This window comes from Camelus ferus, chromosome 20, assembly GCF_009834535.1.
Source record: "Camelus ferus isolate YT-003-E chromosome 20, BCGSAC_Cfer_1.0, whole genome shotgun sequence".
NCBI lineage: Eukaryota > Metazoa > Chordata > Mammalia > Artiodactyla > Camelidae > Camelus > Camelus ferus.
This window is the reverse complement of record NC_045715.1, coordinates 32655891-32672213: the sequence shown is the minus strand read 5'-3', so window position 1 is coordinate 32672213 and position 16323 is coordinate 32655891. Positions and strand designations below refer to the sequence as shown.

Sequence of the window (16323 nt, the reverse complement as noted above, 5' to 3'; positions counted from 1 at the left end):
TGTCCTTATTACCTTGATCCAGACTGCTCTTGCCATTGGCTCAGCCTGCACCGACCTCCCAAAGGATCACCCAGTCTTCACTCTTGCACCCCCTAGTTCACTGTCTACACTGTAGGAAGCTGTGCTCTAGAACCCAGTCTGTTCCCGTGACACTCCAGTGAACTCCCACTGCTCTGAGGAAGAACCTTCTCCTCTTCCACTCCCCCGGCAATGTGGTCGCCAAGAAAGGAGCTGTCCTGTCCAGCTTGCCTTGGAGGCTTTGCAGATTTTGCTTGTTCACTAAGTCTTCAGTCAGCGTGCAAATGAACCCGGTTTCCAATCTCCTTTATGTTCTTGCACCTGCTCATTTCTTCAGCCTCATCTTTTGCTACTTCTGCCCTTGAATTTACACCCCAGATACAATGAATATTGTTTAGATCTTGAAAATCACCTAAAAGAGAAGCGTTATCAGAAACACATTGCACTGAAAAAGAGGAAGGTAAATTCCAAGAACTGGAAAACCGGGAGAGCTGAGGCTGGTGACAGGGTGGATAGGAGGGCCAAACAAAAAGACACTTGGTAAGAAAAGGAAATGGACAATGCACATAAGCAAACAGGAGCACAGACCTGTGTCATCAGCCACAGGGACTTGAGGTCAAAGGTTGTTGTGTCTTATCCTTAGTGACACATATACTTGTCCTATTTCCCTCAGTTCCTTCTGTATTTTTCTTTCACTGGGAGAGCAATTCTGGAATGAGTTAAGTAGCTATTAAGCTACTATATAGTTATTCCATGCCAGCACCCTTCTAGAAAGATGGGGTGCATTGCCTTCATGAAAACCATAGTCTAGGTAGGAAGGACATACTGATTATTTCTACACAATAGAAGAAAGGCTGCACTAAATCTTACAGCTGCTCGGCAAAGGAGGGGCACTTTGCCAAAGATGAGGGCTCACAAAAAGAGGTTTCCTCACCGTTTTTATAAAGGCCTGTTGCTTTTGTTTATGTCTACAAGATGACTGAATCTCCAGATGTTTAGTCGCAAGTTTTCTGGACATGCATGGTGGTTCATGTAGACCATGTGAATGGTCATATGATTTTTTTTTTATTTCCACTTGAGCATTAATTCATTTATGTTTGTATTGCCTTTCCTGGCTGGAAGGTTGAAATTTTCCCAAAGGTCACAGTGGAATTCCTCTCTTGGCTTGACAGGCTGAAGACCAAATTTTTGAATGTCAAATGCACTTATAAGTAGTCTGAGTTTGATGCCTGATGCCATTTCACTTATATTTCTTTCTGAAGAAATGTGTTTTCCCCAGCGTGAAAACTCTATTGGAAATTAAGTCATAGGCAGGTTCCGCTGCAGCAGGAGGCGGGTTTTTCCATGTCTCTCTTCTCAATGTCTACACCATTCTGGGAGGTGGGGGGATGGGGAGTAACCTAAGGGGCCGAGGTGATAATCATATGAGTAAAGCAACTAGGTCTTTCATGCTTTCATCCCAAATATTCCACCCCAATATTTTCAGCAATATGCAGAATTGAACATGCAGAATGGAAAACTGCTCACAAATCAGAGTTGCAAATCCTGGGAGCACTGGCATAGCAGGTGTGATCCCCACCCTGGCAGAGCCGTGGAAGCCCCCACCTCGAATGTAGGTAGTAATAGCACTGGTTGTAAAATATTTAGAGAAATCACAAGACTGACTAAAATCTGGTCTGCTTTTTATTATCACAGTGTGCCGTCATTTAAAACAACATCAGTGGCAACTTCCTTTCTGCGGGGTCCTCTGCACCCTCTCGCTGTTTAAGCCTCTCTTTCTCCCCCACCTGCTGGGCGAGGGCCGCTGTTGGCAGGCGGGGAGTGTTGTTGTCATCTGTTGCTGTTCCCTTTGCAGTGACATCACTGTTGGTATCTGATGCTGCGATAATAAAGGTGGCGTTGTAACAAGGGCGACGTCCCTGCTGCCTCCCAGTTAGAACACCTCTTCCCTGCAAGTACTGTGCCCACTTCCACTCAACAAATGGCCTCATAAAATTCTTTATTTGGCCAGGCTGTGATGGGAGACTGCCTTTTCGGGAAATAGGATGTGTCTTCACAGTCAGGCCTGAAAGCGATGAGAACAGTAATTCATGAGCACTGCTCCTTTAAGAGCAGGTTTCTCCCTGGGTCCAGTATGTACCACCAAAAGCCCAGTTTGGTAACCAACAACCTGTTTTGAATATGAGCACAAACTTTGTGGAGAATGTGTAACTTCGTAACAAACAATATGAAGAAATATCCTACTGAGTTCTTCCCAAAGAAAAGAGAGTGATTTTCTAGAGTAATTAGCAGAACACCTTGCTAGGAATATTTGAGGAAAAAAAGAATTCCTATTGGAAGGAAGGGAAGGAGGGAAGAAGAGGGGGGGGAAAAAAGGAGGGAAGGTAAAAAAAATTTTTTAAATAAAAAATTAAAATTAAAATTAAATAAAAAAGGACTGAAGGGGAAATATGTAGGAAATCCTTCAGCTTTTGTAGAGTAAACCTGATTGATGTGTACTGCATGTGGATTTAAAAAGAAAAAACAAAATTAAATTCAAAGATACTTTTTTTAAAAGTGTGTTCTACTTCTACCTACATTAAAAAATGTTTATTTAAATGATTAAAAATTGAATGAGCACAAAGCAGCACCCCATCTTTGTGCATTGATCCAATAAGACTCTGCACTGTACTGTATTTTGACAGGCAATTTTTAATCTTCAATCCAGACTCTCCCCTGTGGCCACAGTATTCTAAGTATTTTTCCAGCCTCTTTCCGCCTTTTTCTAGGCCAACAGCAAAGCTTGTGATCGCGCTGTACGTGGGGGCCACTCCCAGTCCTCAGAGATTGCACTTGATAATATGTAAACAGTAACCTGGAAAGGGGAGCTGAGATTTAGTAGGAAATCAGAGATTACTCTTGTTAAGATGTAGCAAACCTAGCAAGGAACTCCATGAACTCGAATTCCAGAAGATCACGGCATCACAACTGGAGTGAAATTAATACCACGTTAGCTCAATTCTAATGTTTTGCATTCGTTTACAGATACAAATGTAAGGGGTACTGACATTTAATGATTGGACCAAGGTGACACAGGAGTGAAGCAGGAGGAGAAACTAACTAATGATTAAGACAAAAGCAGAACCTTGATTGCCTGAAACCTGCTTCAGAACTTTAACCATGTTCCACCGTAGGAAAACAGTAGTTCTGGCAAAAATACAGTCCTGATGATTTATTTATAAATGGTATATAACTGGATGCCTACACCCTTTTGTTCCTTTTTTGAATATGCAGTGTGGATATTTCACTGTCACAATGAGAACGGTGCTTACTTTAGGTTTTAAGAATACAGGGAGCAGCAGCGTGTCAGTGAGACTAAACCTGTAAGCCACATTCGATGCACAATCTTATATATGATGAATTTTAGATTATCAATTGAGGCAAATCCTTTCCAAACCTCTTATAATTTTCACTAAGGCAAGATGTTTGCACGGACTCTTTGGGTCAGTCAGTTTCATTCTACACAGATACGGTGATCAGAGTGGATTTTCTAGGAGAATAAGACTTGTACATGTATATCCTACTTAAATTAAGGCAATTTTTAAAGATATCAGATATCCTTTGTGTACCATTATAAAGTTTCTTAACATAAATACATGACAAATCAGACAAGCATTTCCTTTGTCAGATTATAGCTCTATTTTCCATTCAGAAAATGTGGTCTCCAAAAACTAATTTGCTCCCGAAAGAAAAACTCAGAACCAAAGTTAGTGTTAGATGCCCAACATCCAAACATCCTTGCCATCACCCCATGCGTCCTAAAGAAACTTTTGTTTAAAGCAAAACACAAGACAAACTGACAAGATAAACCCCATATAAACTTCCATATGACAAAATGCTCAGCGAGGAGGCTGGCCCCATTCCCAGCCCCAGCGTGAGTCCAGATTGGTCTAAGCCAATTACTATGTTACCATTCCTCTCACCAGTGATTGATTTAGACACTAGCACGGGAAATGCAACTTAAGAGGGAATCTGTTGGAGATCTTCTGGGAAATACTTCTTCACTCTTAGAAGAGATGCAGAGAAAGAGGCAGCTTCCTTTCCCTTGGGATCTTGTTTCACCTGGATGTGTTGCCCGAGGATCTAGCAGGGGTCCAAGCCCATGCTCTAGGGGTGGGTAAAGCAGAATCAGGAAGAGGACGTGGATTCCTAATGACCACCCTTGAACCTCTAAACTATTTGGCTCTATAATGGCCATTCTTCTGGACCTCCTGTCATGTGAGATAAGAAGTGGCCTTAGTATTTAAACTAGTTGCAACTGGAAACATCCAACATGATAAAGACCAAAACTGCCTCTAAAACTTTCCCTCTCAGATGTGCCCTTCCTGGATACAACATGCCTTGCCAAGAGGTGTGGGAGATCCAGTGCAAACTCCTTAAAGCCATCACACATGGAGCTTAAGAGCGTTTTCTTAAAGCCCCAGAGCCAGCTTTGCTTGAGATGTCAGTGGCAGAAAAACAAATCCCATGTGAAATGACAGAAGGGTACCAGAGGTTCACCTTGAACACACAACAGGGGTGTGGGGCAAGAGAATCCAGGAGAGGGATGCAGGAGTTTGCACCGTGATCATCATCCCCACCTCCTCTTCTCCCTAGACGCACAGCTAACTTGCACTATTCAGCCTCTCTTGTGACTAAGTTCTAATGTAAGGAATGTCGGAGGAGGTGATGTTTGCCTCTTTCCAGACTGAGCCATAAACCCTCCAGATGGCTCTTCCAGGCTCTCTCCCCCTTCCAGCTGACTGGCTAGGAAATGGCCTTAGGAATGACCTTGGAAGCCATGAGTTAAAGGTGGATGAATGGCTTATGGACATAGACCTCTGCATTCTACCTGTTCCTGCAGGAATATCCACAGTGGACTGGCAACCTTGAACAAGATATAAACTTTTTTGTTTTATACTGCTAAGTTTGACAGGTTAACTTGTTACAATTGTTAGTATTACAACATTAATTAGTACAGAAAAATTACAGAGTTTAGGTTAACAGTGATGTGAGCAAAGTGAACTAGTGGGTTAATAGAAGCCAGGTTTATGAACAAGGAAACTGAGGCTCAGAGAGTTAGGTGTCTTGCCCAAAATACTCAGGAAGTAACTTGTAGAGCTGGCCTAGAACTCAGCTGTTCTGGGTCCAAGTTTATGTTCTTCTGGTGTCCTATCCTGCAAGAGGACAGGTGGATGAAACTCAATTGGGTTCCATGTCTTGAAAACTGATCGTGACCAAGATATATCAGAAAAGACAAATCCTGTATGAGCTAAACAGTACAGATTATTGTGTTGTTACTGTTTTAGTCCCTAAGTGCACTACTTTCAACTTTATACTAAGCTTTATTTTAAATCACATTCACTAGAATTATCATGTGATTGCTATCCACTGATGTTTTAATGCAAACTGGCTTCCTCTAGGTTGATCTAGAATATTGCTAACATTTCCCTGCTTTTTAGCATGTAATTTATCTTTCTAATGAATTCATAATGGTACTTGGCATTAAGTTTTTACAGTATCAAAATTAAGGAACCATGCCTCTCTTCTTTCCCTTAAACATTTTTTCTAATAAAAAATAATATGTTTCCATTAGAAAAAAAAGTGATTTAAAAACCACCCACAGAGCCAGTTCCTCACGGTCAGAGAAGGAGGTCACAAGCAAGCAAGGGGAAGAGACTACAATGACCCACCTGGCGACAGACGACATTTGGAGACATAAGTATGAACTCAGATTTAGCTTAACATAGATGCAGAGAGTTACATAAAGAGCTATTTATAGATACCCATATACAGGGATTGGTATAGACCCGTGCATTTCCTTTCTCTGTCAGCTGGGAGGGCTTAGAAGCAATAACATCCCAAGAGCAAGCAGCACATATGGCACCCAGATCTTTGTTTCTAATACAATTCGCCAATAAAACAAAGCCGGGCTCCTTGGAGAAATGGCTGATTCCAGGACTGGGGGCTGGAAAGATACAAGATGAGCCTGGAATGTCTTATGGTGCCAGAAAGAAGGAACTTAAAAAAATACCCCACAATGATGTAGTATCCTGAATGTCAAAGGGATACAGGAGCTCATGGAAAGAGCTCTCCATGGCCAAAACTGGAACAATTTGAGTAACAAGATAAACAGAGTAGTATCAAATTATAACCCAAAAATATAAAAGGAACCTGGAAATATCCATAAGTCTGTACTGATATAAAATACTGAATAAAGGGATAGAATAGAATCAAATAGACAAATATCCCCTGCAGAAAAATTCCAACTAACTTATGGAGACTCCAACCTCAAGAAAAAAAAGGAGGTGGACCATAACTCCCACTCCTTAAGTGTAGGCTGTACACAGTGACTTCCTTCCAAAGAGGACGGTTTGGAAAGGCAGGTGGAAGAGGAGTGAATTTACAGTGGAGAAACCTGACAAACACTACTTCAGGTAGGCGGTCAAGTTTCACACCAGTAGTGACAAGTCACATAGGTAAAATGTGCCCTTGACGTGCTGTAAGGAAAGTGGCACTTAACCTCTGTGTTATTCCTCCCCTGAAACTCCTAACCCCCGTCTAATCATGAGAAAAAACATCTGACAGTTCTCAGTTGAGGGGCAGTTTACAAATACCTGAGCAGTGTTCCTCCTATCTGTCAAGGTCATCAAAAAACAAGGAACTGTCACAGCCAGGGAGACCCTAACGAGACATGATGGCTAAATGCAATGTGGTATCCTCAGTGGGACCCTGGGACAAATAAAAGGACATTAATAAAAAACTAAGGAAAGCTGAATAAAATATGGACTTCAGTTAATTGACTTGAGTCAATATCGGTTCATGTATTGTAATGAAAGGACCACACCAGTGTAAGATGTTGATAGTAGGGGTCTGGGGGTGAGAAGGGCTCTCTGTACTCCGTGTATCTTCATAACTTTCCTATAACGTAAAACTACCCTAAAATTTAGAAGTTATTTTTTTTCAAAAAGCTACCTATCATCTTCCAGTAAACACTTTGATGCAGATTTCATCTTTTTTCTATGAGTCTATTTTTATTTTTCCAAGTGGTTTCATACTGTGCATACTTTCTCACTTAGCATTTAGTGAATGTATTTTCATGTCATTATAATCTTACAACACGATGTGTATTTATATCAAAGTAGATCATCATAGGGATGTATCATAAATTATTTAGTCAATTATCCATTGGTAACTTTATTCTTCTCTGATCCTGCTGAATTTACTGAGGAAGGAGGGGTGGGACATGGAGAGAGTCAGAAGAGAGGAATAATTCTGACATATTTGCTCATTGTGAGAAAGAGAGGGGTGGATCTGACTCAAAGCTGCCAGGGATCAAGAAACAAGAGACCAACACCAGACACTGGTGTTGGATCTGCAAATAACTCTGAGTGTAGCCTTGAAGTCACTTAACCTGTACAGTTCTTTATCTATAAAATGTCTTTATCTATAAAATGGAGTAGGCAACTTGCTCAATACCATCCATTCCTAAAATCTATTATTCTATATTTTGCAAAAAGACTATTTCTTAGGCAATTTCATGTAGATGATATGGCCAGATATACTTAATGAAGAGGGTGTAGAAAATGGGTGACAAACACACTTCCTCTTTGCTATAGGGCCAAAAACAATTTCCCACCACTTGGCACTAATGGAATACATTGCATGACGTGACAGTTGGAGGCAAAGGGGACTCTTCCTGCTGAAGGAGAGGGAGGACTAGACCCTGAATGTTGCAAGGACACTGAGTTCAGCTGAACTTGGGAAAATTCTGTCTAACGGTGGTTCCTAGAAAAATTAGTGGTTTCTTAGATGTGAGAATTTTGCAGCCTGGGCTGGGTAGAAAACTGTCAGGGATATTATAGAAGCTGTTTCTGCCCTGGGTAGGAATTCAAGCTGAATGGTCACCAAGAATACTTTTCATTTTAAAAGGCTAAGACTTTACTTTAACCTTATGAACAACACCACTTTTAGACCCCTGACCGTAAGCTTTGCCCCTGTTTCTGAGCTCTCTGCTGTCTCATTGGTCTCCTGAACTGAAGAACTGATCCATTAGCAAAAACAAAGGCATCTATTAAGCAGATAAGTCCTTGGGCTTGTTTGTACGCATTGATGGGTTCATCTCTAAGCATCTTATGAAGGATGGGCCGTTTCATTGTGATTAAGAGAGTGTGAGTGGAGTCATCTCTTGAAATTCAATCTTCTCTACTAGGTCAGTGCAGAAAACAGAAATGTTGGAAAGCAGATCTCCAGTTCACAATCAAACTTAAGTACTTGGCCTCAAAATTTCTTCATATTCTTTCCAGAACGTGAACTTGTGAAAGCCCCAATAGGTAGAAAATACTACACACACACACACACCACACACATTAATATTAAAGTTTTTGAAACTGCTCTGATCTGCAGAGGGTTCCTCCCCTTCACACTGTTAGGTTTTGAGGGAGGAACTGCACCTGGAAGGAAGTTTTCTTTCCCATGTGGTGAAGGTGCCTCACTGTTTCACACATTAGTTGACTCTCATGTGTTTCCTCCTACCTACCTACCTACCTACCCTCTTTATTCCGGCAAAGACTATGTGGTGGGTGTCCCAACCTGTTCATTTCTGGAATTCCACTCCTAGGAAAAAAATTAGATAACCTCTCACTCACTTCATCTCAGAATAATTCAGTCCTCAGGGGTGATGGGTGGAAGGGGAAATGGAGGAAGGAGACTGAAACAAACCAGCTTTAAGAACTTTTGGTCCTAAATTTCAAAAGTGCAGATAGTGAATGTAAGATTTTATGAGAAACCACATATTGCCTGCGGATGTTCACTTCCAGCACGCGCGCGCGCGCGCGCACACACACACACACACACACACACACACACACAAACACAAGCACAACACACCCCAAGCCATAGGCGACTGCTATTCGCAAACGCCTCCTCTCCAATCACCAGAGCAAGGAAGGATCCCCAGAGCCTCAGCGCACCGCCAATAGCTGGGGTCTCTGGCAGCCTCGGCCGCAACCGACCAGTCTGGGGAACGACAGCGTGGAAAGCATTGCAAGGAAATCCCTTGCATGCTTTGTGGTTTGTTAAAAATGCAGCATCATCCTCTCCGCTCCCTTTCTGGGGCCGACAAGCCGAATTCGAGGGCACAGGGAAACCAGAGGGGTGAAAAGGCTGCCTCCTCCGGGAGCCCTCGAGTCCCTCCTTCCACGCGCGCCGCCCCCCCGTCCTTCTCGGGCTCGGATCGCCACCGCTCCAATGGGCCGGCGGCGCCCTCACCATGTCCTCTTCTATTCACTCCAGCGGGGAGAGAAGAGGGAAAACAAAACTCTAAAAATAACTGTCAGCCTCTTAAAAAAAGGAAAGCTTAGCTGCCACCGCCCCCCCCCCCGACCCCGCGCTCCCGCCCGTCTCTTCTCCCTCCTCCCGCCCCCCCTCGTGGGGCACATGTCTGCTTCTTACAACACCGAGCCACATGGTTCCAGTTAGGCGCCGAACCCCACCAGGACGGAGAGGAAATCCACATCTGTGGGACGCTCCGCACGGAACCACCTCCAGCCAGGGAGGCCGGGGGACTGCAGCACCGAGATGAAGGGCTAGACCGCGGGATCGCTGCTTATGCGGTGAGAGGGGGCGCGGGAGGCGGCCGGGGCGCAGGGAGGCCGGGGAGGGGTGGGCCCGGGGCCCCCGCAGCGCCCGCCGCCCGCCCCCGCGCGCGCGGTCGGCATCTGCCCGCCTTGCTGCAACTTGCTGCAGTGTTTGAAAGAGTAGTAGGAGCGCAGGGAGGTGGGGCCGGGAAAGACCCGGCAGAGTGGTGGGGGGTGAGCGCGGAGGGGGCGGGGGGCCGGCCCGGAGGGGGTGGGACGGGAGCGACGAGGGTAGCCCGGCGCTTACACATGTCACATGTGCTTTTTAAGACGGCCGGGAGCGCCTGCGAGCTGGATTTGGTGGAGGATGCTGCGGCAGGTGCTTCGCAGAGGGCTCCAGTCGTTCTGCCACAGGCTGGGCTTGTGCGTGAGCCGGCACCCGGTCTTTTTCCTCACCGTGCCCGCAGTCCTGACCATCACCTTCGGCCTCAGCGCGCTCAACCGCTTCCAGCCCGAGGGCGACCTGGAGCGCCTGGTCGCGCCCAGCCACAGCCTGGCCAAGATCGAGCGCAGCCTGGCCAGCAGCCTTTTCCCCCTGGACCAGTCCAAAAGCCAGCTGTATTCGGACTTACACACCCCCGGGAGGTATGGCAGGGTGATCCTCCTCTCCCCACCCGGGGACAATATTTTGCTCCAGGCTGAGGGCATCCTGCAGACACACCGAGCCGTGCTGGAAATGAAGGTGAACCACAAGGGCTATAATTATACTTTTTCCCATCTGTGTGTGTTGAGAAATCAGGATAAGAAATGCGTGCTGGATGATATTATTTCAGTGCTAGAGGATCTCAGGCAGGCTGCCGTCTCCAATAAGACAACAGCCAGGGTGCAAGTGAGGTATCCCAACACTAAATTAAAGGTAGGCTCCTCCTGCATGCTTCTGCCAATTAAAGAGGCAGCGCTTCATTTCTCGCCCTAAACAAGCAAAGAGAATGCAGAGGTCTCATCCTTCAGACTCAGAAGCTGATGCTTCTTTCATTTTTGGGGGGAAATAAATGATGGGCAACTGAGTGAAGAAAACAGGCAATAAATGGCACGACTAGATATTAAGAAATTCAAAGCCAAACAAAACAAATGCCAAAATGAAAAACAAAATGGAAAAAAAAAAGTTGTTTCTGAGACCCTGCAATTACATCTTTGTTCAGGGTTAATAAATCAATGAATGGAAGGGGGAGGGGGAATCCTGAACAGTTTGGGGGATTTCTTTTCATTTTGGGGCTCGATGTATTTCTTATTACTGACTACACATCCACCTGGTGCCATATCCACCTATTTACATCTTCAGCCTGGCTTTATGTGGACATGTAGGGAGTTTGTGTTTCGCTGCCCTGTGTGTGTGTGTCTGAAAGCAGTGGGTGTGAATGTGGTAGGGATTCCAGGAATTATGTTATGTGTTTGCAGAGCAAAAGAAGCAGAGATTTTCTATGTGTGAAGATGGGGATGTGCAGCTAACTGATGTACTAGTTTACTGAGTCCTGTCATCTTCCTTCCCCTCCTCAAAAAAAAAGAAAAAAGAAAAAAAAAATCCAAACCAGAGCAAGACTGTAACAGCCCAATACCAAAAGAAAGGGGAAAATCACAGTCAGCAAAAAATTGCCGTGAATGATTATTTCAGCATTAAATATATGGTGCTGTTTAAACTCTCAATTCAGATTTTGATGTTCAAATGAGATTTCTAAACTCATTCCACACTGTCAGGACTCAGCTACTGCAGGCAATGAGGCATGCAGTCTCCAGGTGACTGAAGTTTCAGGGACAAATGTGACTTCCAAAGGAGTCACTGCACCATTTGAGTGCTCGACCCTGTGCATGCTCAGAGGCTGCACAGCCAAAAATTCCCAAGACAGGGGTTTCCCTGGAAGAAGGAATTTTCTGTCTTCTGAGGTATATGAGTATGTGTGTGTGATTCTGGGGAGATCATGGAATGGGAGGGACCCCCGTTTCAATAAACGAGTGGCCTGAAGTAGGAAATCACTGTATTTCTATTTACCTATTTGATATAGTCGGCATCTGTACACAGTTTAAAAATAACTTTCTTGGGATTTTTTTTGAGGTAAAAAAGCTCTTTTTCCTGACTTGAAGGAGGATTTAATGCACTTAGAAACCAGGGATTCCTCAGGAAACCCCATAACCTGCATCCTTTGAACATGCTGTCCTCGTTGAAATGCATCAGTGGCTGACAGGGTTTCAGCCCCTTGTTCAGAGGAACAGTCCCTTGGGGTCTAGTGAAACTGGACAGATGATTCATCAGCTTGAAATCTAGGTAAGGGCTTGCCTGCCTCACACTTATTGAAGGGAGCATGATGAATGTATGTAGTTGGGCAACACACTTTCTGTTTCCTGAATCCTTGGCCATCGACATTACTGCTTACTCAAGAAAAGGATGCAGTAAAGAGGCAATCTTCCTCGCCTACAGTCTTTTGACTGAGTTCTGTCCTAGGCTTTTACATCCGGTGTAAAGAAAGATTTTGAAACTGTGACATATTTAAACTTCAGTTTGTTTTTCCTGTTGAGGCAAGTTTACAGTTTATTCACATGCAGTCTTGGTTGGATCCCTTAATTCCTTTGGTCGGCAGTGCTCTCCAGGTGGAAGGACTTTGTCCAGTCAGCCACTGTGGGGTTTCTCTTTGTCTGGCAATATCATTATGACATTTACAGTCCAAACCCTCGAGGTCTCTAATTCACTCCTTTAATAATCATTGCTTGTGTTCCTATGATTTACCAGGTGCACCTCTAGGCACATAAAATAGCATCTGAGGCAAGAAAAGCAAGGTTCTTACCTTCATGAGGCTTAATCGTAGATGCCAGGGTCCTCACTCCGAGTTACGTGCAAGCAGGGACTCTGAAATCCGTGGGTCCACCATGCTGGGCCTAAAATAGATGCTCCATCTAAACTTTCTGGCTGATTGGTTGGATGCTCTACATCTTGGTAGGAGTCAGTAGATAATCATAAAAGAATGTGGAGTAACTGATTACAAAGAGCAAGGTCGTACTAGTGGAATTATTCTGCTAACCGTATCAAGAACAGGTGAATTATACACTGGCTCTCTAATCTGTAAAGCCCTTCTCCTGCTCCATTCTGATTGCAATGTCTCCTCAGATGCGTTGGCTTGACTCTTCTTTGCATGGCGTCAGTGGGGTCCTTAAGCTATGTTTGGGTAAAGGAATTTGAGAATCTTCTGAGAGCAGTGGGCCCTCTCGAGCACCTGGATGTAACATCACACATGCTAATGTAATACAAAGTGTAATCGATAGGATATGGGGATACCTAGAACCCCAACAGAGGGTCTTCAAGTGGAGAACTCCTTGGCACAGAGCAAAGCGAGATGGCCTTTTGTTTTGATTCTATGTGATTTGGAAATGATTTCAATTCCTATGTGACAGTGGTGCTCAAGCAGTCCCTGGGATGCTGACCCATGACAGAGTTTGAGAACTTCTATTGTATGGGATTTGAGGGAAGTTTTTAGACATACCTTTTTGGCCCTCTTATTCATTTTGCCTTCCTCTGTCCCACGTGGGTCCCTGATCTTCCCAACTCTGGCCAATATGGAAAATTTGAGTGCTGGATGATGCTGTTGGTGGGCAGAGAATCGATCGCTGAGGAGAAATGCAGAATAAACAGCAGTGGCTGGATAATGTGAGGAGGAATTGGCAATCTCTTACATAAAAGAAGCAGGAGGTCAGAGCTTGGTGATAGTCTGAAGACGTGTAAGCACTGACTGACAGAAAGAAGAGGTCAAGAACCTTGGTTATGGCAATCAGAAGGGCATCTTCCGAGTATTATAAAGACACCCAAGTAGTTCTGAGCACAGAAAGGTTTAGAACTTCTGATAGGCATGATTATCTTGACAAGGTGATCCAGACAAGTAGGGACACAGGAAGTTGCTGGTTTAGGATTCTAAACAGAGGCTCTGATAAAGCTGATATGAAAAAAGGTGCAGTCAGCCAAGAATGCTACAGAAGTGAGACATGTACACATTTTCAAAAGCTGTGTAGAAAAGATGCCAAAATCTGAAACCCTTACACCTGTATGAGATGAACTCTACAATTGTGGCTGTCCTTATAATCTTTATATTGTCGAGTCTTCTATTCCCCACCCGTGGTAAACCTTATCCAGCTCTATGCAGACAGAATTTACATCACTGATTAGTTTGTTGATTAATTTGCTCATTGATGCTGAAACATCAGAAAATTATCATCACTGTTCAAACCTCTATGACACCCTTTTATTTCAAAGGTATTCTCTACACTGTTCAGATTTCTCTACTGTTTTTTGACCCTAATAATTTGGGGGCCATTTTTCCCCACTTATTTAAACACCCATATTGTATACATTAATACAATGCGACCAGACTGAATTTTGAAATTAAACACCTAATGTTTTGTTGGAACCAGTCTTGATTAAATTGAGACAGGCACTCAAAATCCTTAAGCAAGTACTGCTCTAAACCCCAAGAAATATTTTCATTATAATTCAAGGGGCTCAGGTGGTTGCAGGTAATAATTCCCTGCTTCTTAGGTAGCCCATCACGACCTCACTTTGCCATCTGGATAGTTCCAAGAAAGTCATGATTTCCACGTGTCCCCAGTTTTTTTTTATTCTAGCCACTGAAAAAGGCCAAGTAAAGAAGCAGATAAATGTGGCCCATGGCAAATGGTGAGAAAGAAATGAAGCAGCTTTGCTTCTCCTGCAGCCTGTCCTCCTTGCTAAATTCCATTAATACACACCTCTGAATAGACGTTGAACTGAAGTGTATGTACTCCAATGTATCACATTTAAGAATAGGACCACGTTTAAGAATAGATTTTCCTACCTCTTAACAAAGGAGTGTTTCTTTGGGCACTTTTTGAGTACGTCATCCTACTTTGGAAGTTGTTGCCATTCATTACTTCGTTCCAGTCTCAGTAGAAGAGCAACTTAAGCCAACACGTAAAGTAAGGACCAACTTTTTTTTTTTTTTAAAGATTTCCAAGAAAAGTTATTTCATAGACTTCTTTCCCTAATTCATTCTAAAACCTCAAAAGACATCTCTGTCAGGATCTTCTCTGATATTTAGATTTAAGCTTACATTCCTGATTCTATCTCTTAATAAGGGAGAAAAAAATTGCTACTTTATCGAATGTTCGTTTCTGTTCTAACTGATGTGGTGTTTTATACACCGCATGTCATTTTTGCAAGCTTATGAGTCGGAGTATTTTTATCCCCATTTTGTAAGTTAGGAACCTAAAGATCAGGAGGTTAAGTGACTTCTAAGAGGTCCCCATGGAGTACATGTTGGAGCTGGGATTTAAGTCCAGGTCTGTCAGGCACTGGCGTTTATATTCTCACCATGATGCTATATTAAGTCCTTGCACATCCTGCACCATTCTCTGTAGCGACAGCCCTTTTTACTAAGAGAGAGCTAGGGCCGTAACTCCCAAGCCATCCGAGATCCACGCTAAGGTACCGCCACTGCTCTTGCACCCCAGTCCCCGCCGTCAATCACTCACTCAGAGGGACCAGCCCAGGTGAAGTGAAGCCTCTCTTCCCTCATTCACCTACAAGGGAATAAAGCTCCTAGTCTGGGCAAACTCTGTCATGGAACCTGCCACAAAGAGTGTAGCAAATTTCCCTCTGGCACATGATTTCACCTTTAATGCCATTTCACAGCAATTCAGAACAAACTAAGGTGAGGTTCCAGGATCAGCTGAGAGTGGAGAAAGCCTGAGTGTGGTCCACGGTTCTGGGCCAGGGGCTTATGTGCCAGGCAAGTTTGAGAACTTCTATCTTAAACTGACATCAGGAAAATAGAATTGTTGAGACAGCATGGGATAACACGATGCAGGCTAAATTGAGAAATGTTCAGGAGAGATCTGAGTTTTAACCCCAGTTCTGTAAAGACCAGTTTTGTGACATTGGACAAGTCCCATCACTGATCTGAGCTTCAGGCTCTGCGATTCTTCTGTAACATTCCACTGCGTCATAGATAAATATCATGACAGTGGATTTCGGGATATGTTCTAGAATATTTCTCCTCCGGAGTAAAGTAGATGTACTTGAATAGATGTGAACTATGCCACTGAATGTTGATTGTGGTTTCCTCAAGCTGCTGTTTCAAAATGAGTTCATTCATTAAACTTTTATGAATACCCAAGTGGACAAAAGACTTGCTTGGTGTTGGGGCCTAGATTCTGCTCCTTGGCTTACCAAAGACCTACTTTAAACCAAATTAAATAAATTGCATAAGTACTTATTTATGCTTCTTTCTAGAGTTTGGGAATTCAAGGATTAAGGAGAGTTTTTACAAAAGGAGAAGAGAAACAGTTCTCACGGTTTTTCTTATTTTCTCGCCGTCAGCTGAGCTGATGGTGGTTTTCTCCGTGGTTCAGGACCACCAAGGGCTTGGGGGTGGGGTGGGGAGAAGTCAAAGAGACTGACAGCATGGTGGAAATGTAGGCGGGGCTAAGGCCATGCCCACCCCACCCCCAAAAGACAAACACTCCTTTGCCTCTCTTGCCACTTTTGGCAATAATTAGCTCTCAAACTTTTTTCTTACTCTTTTCTCCTTTGAAAGTTATTATAACTGAAACAGGCTATGATGTTGTGCTTTTCAAAATATATCGTATTAGGAGAATATTTTGCATTTTAACCCATTAGCCATCACACCGTGAT

General features: G+C 43.7%; 1 protein-coding gene across 2 annotated transcripts in view; it reads left to right on the top strand.

The window, feature by feature from the left end:
• Nucleotides 1–9507: 9507 nt before the first annotated feature.
• Nucleotides 9508–16323, top strand: part of LOC102522260 (patched domain-containing protein 4) — a 49406-nt gene continuing 42590 nt past the window's right edge. Inside the window, exons 1-2 of one of the 2 annotated variants that reach the window (XM_032463221.1) lie at nucleotides 9508–9650; nucleotides 9945–10356. In XM_032463221.1, the coding sequence (XP_032319112.1) occupies nucleotides 9646–9650; nucleotides 9945–10356 (417 nt within the window). In that variant the 5' untranslated portion in view covers nucleotides 9508–9645. Of the gene's footprint in view, nucleotides 9651–9913; nucleotides 10357–16323 lie in introns of those variants that run through there. The other variant, XM_032463220.1, reaches the window with a different exon arrangement.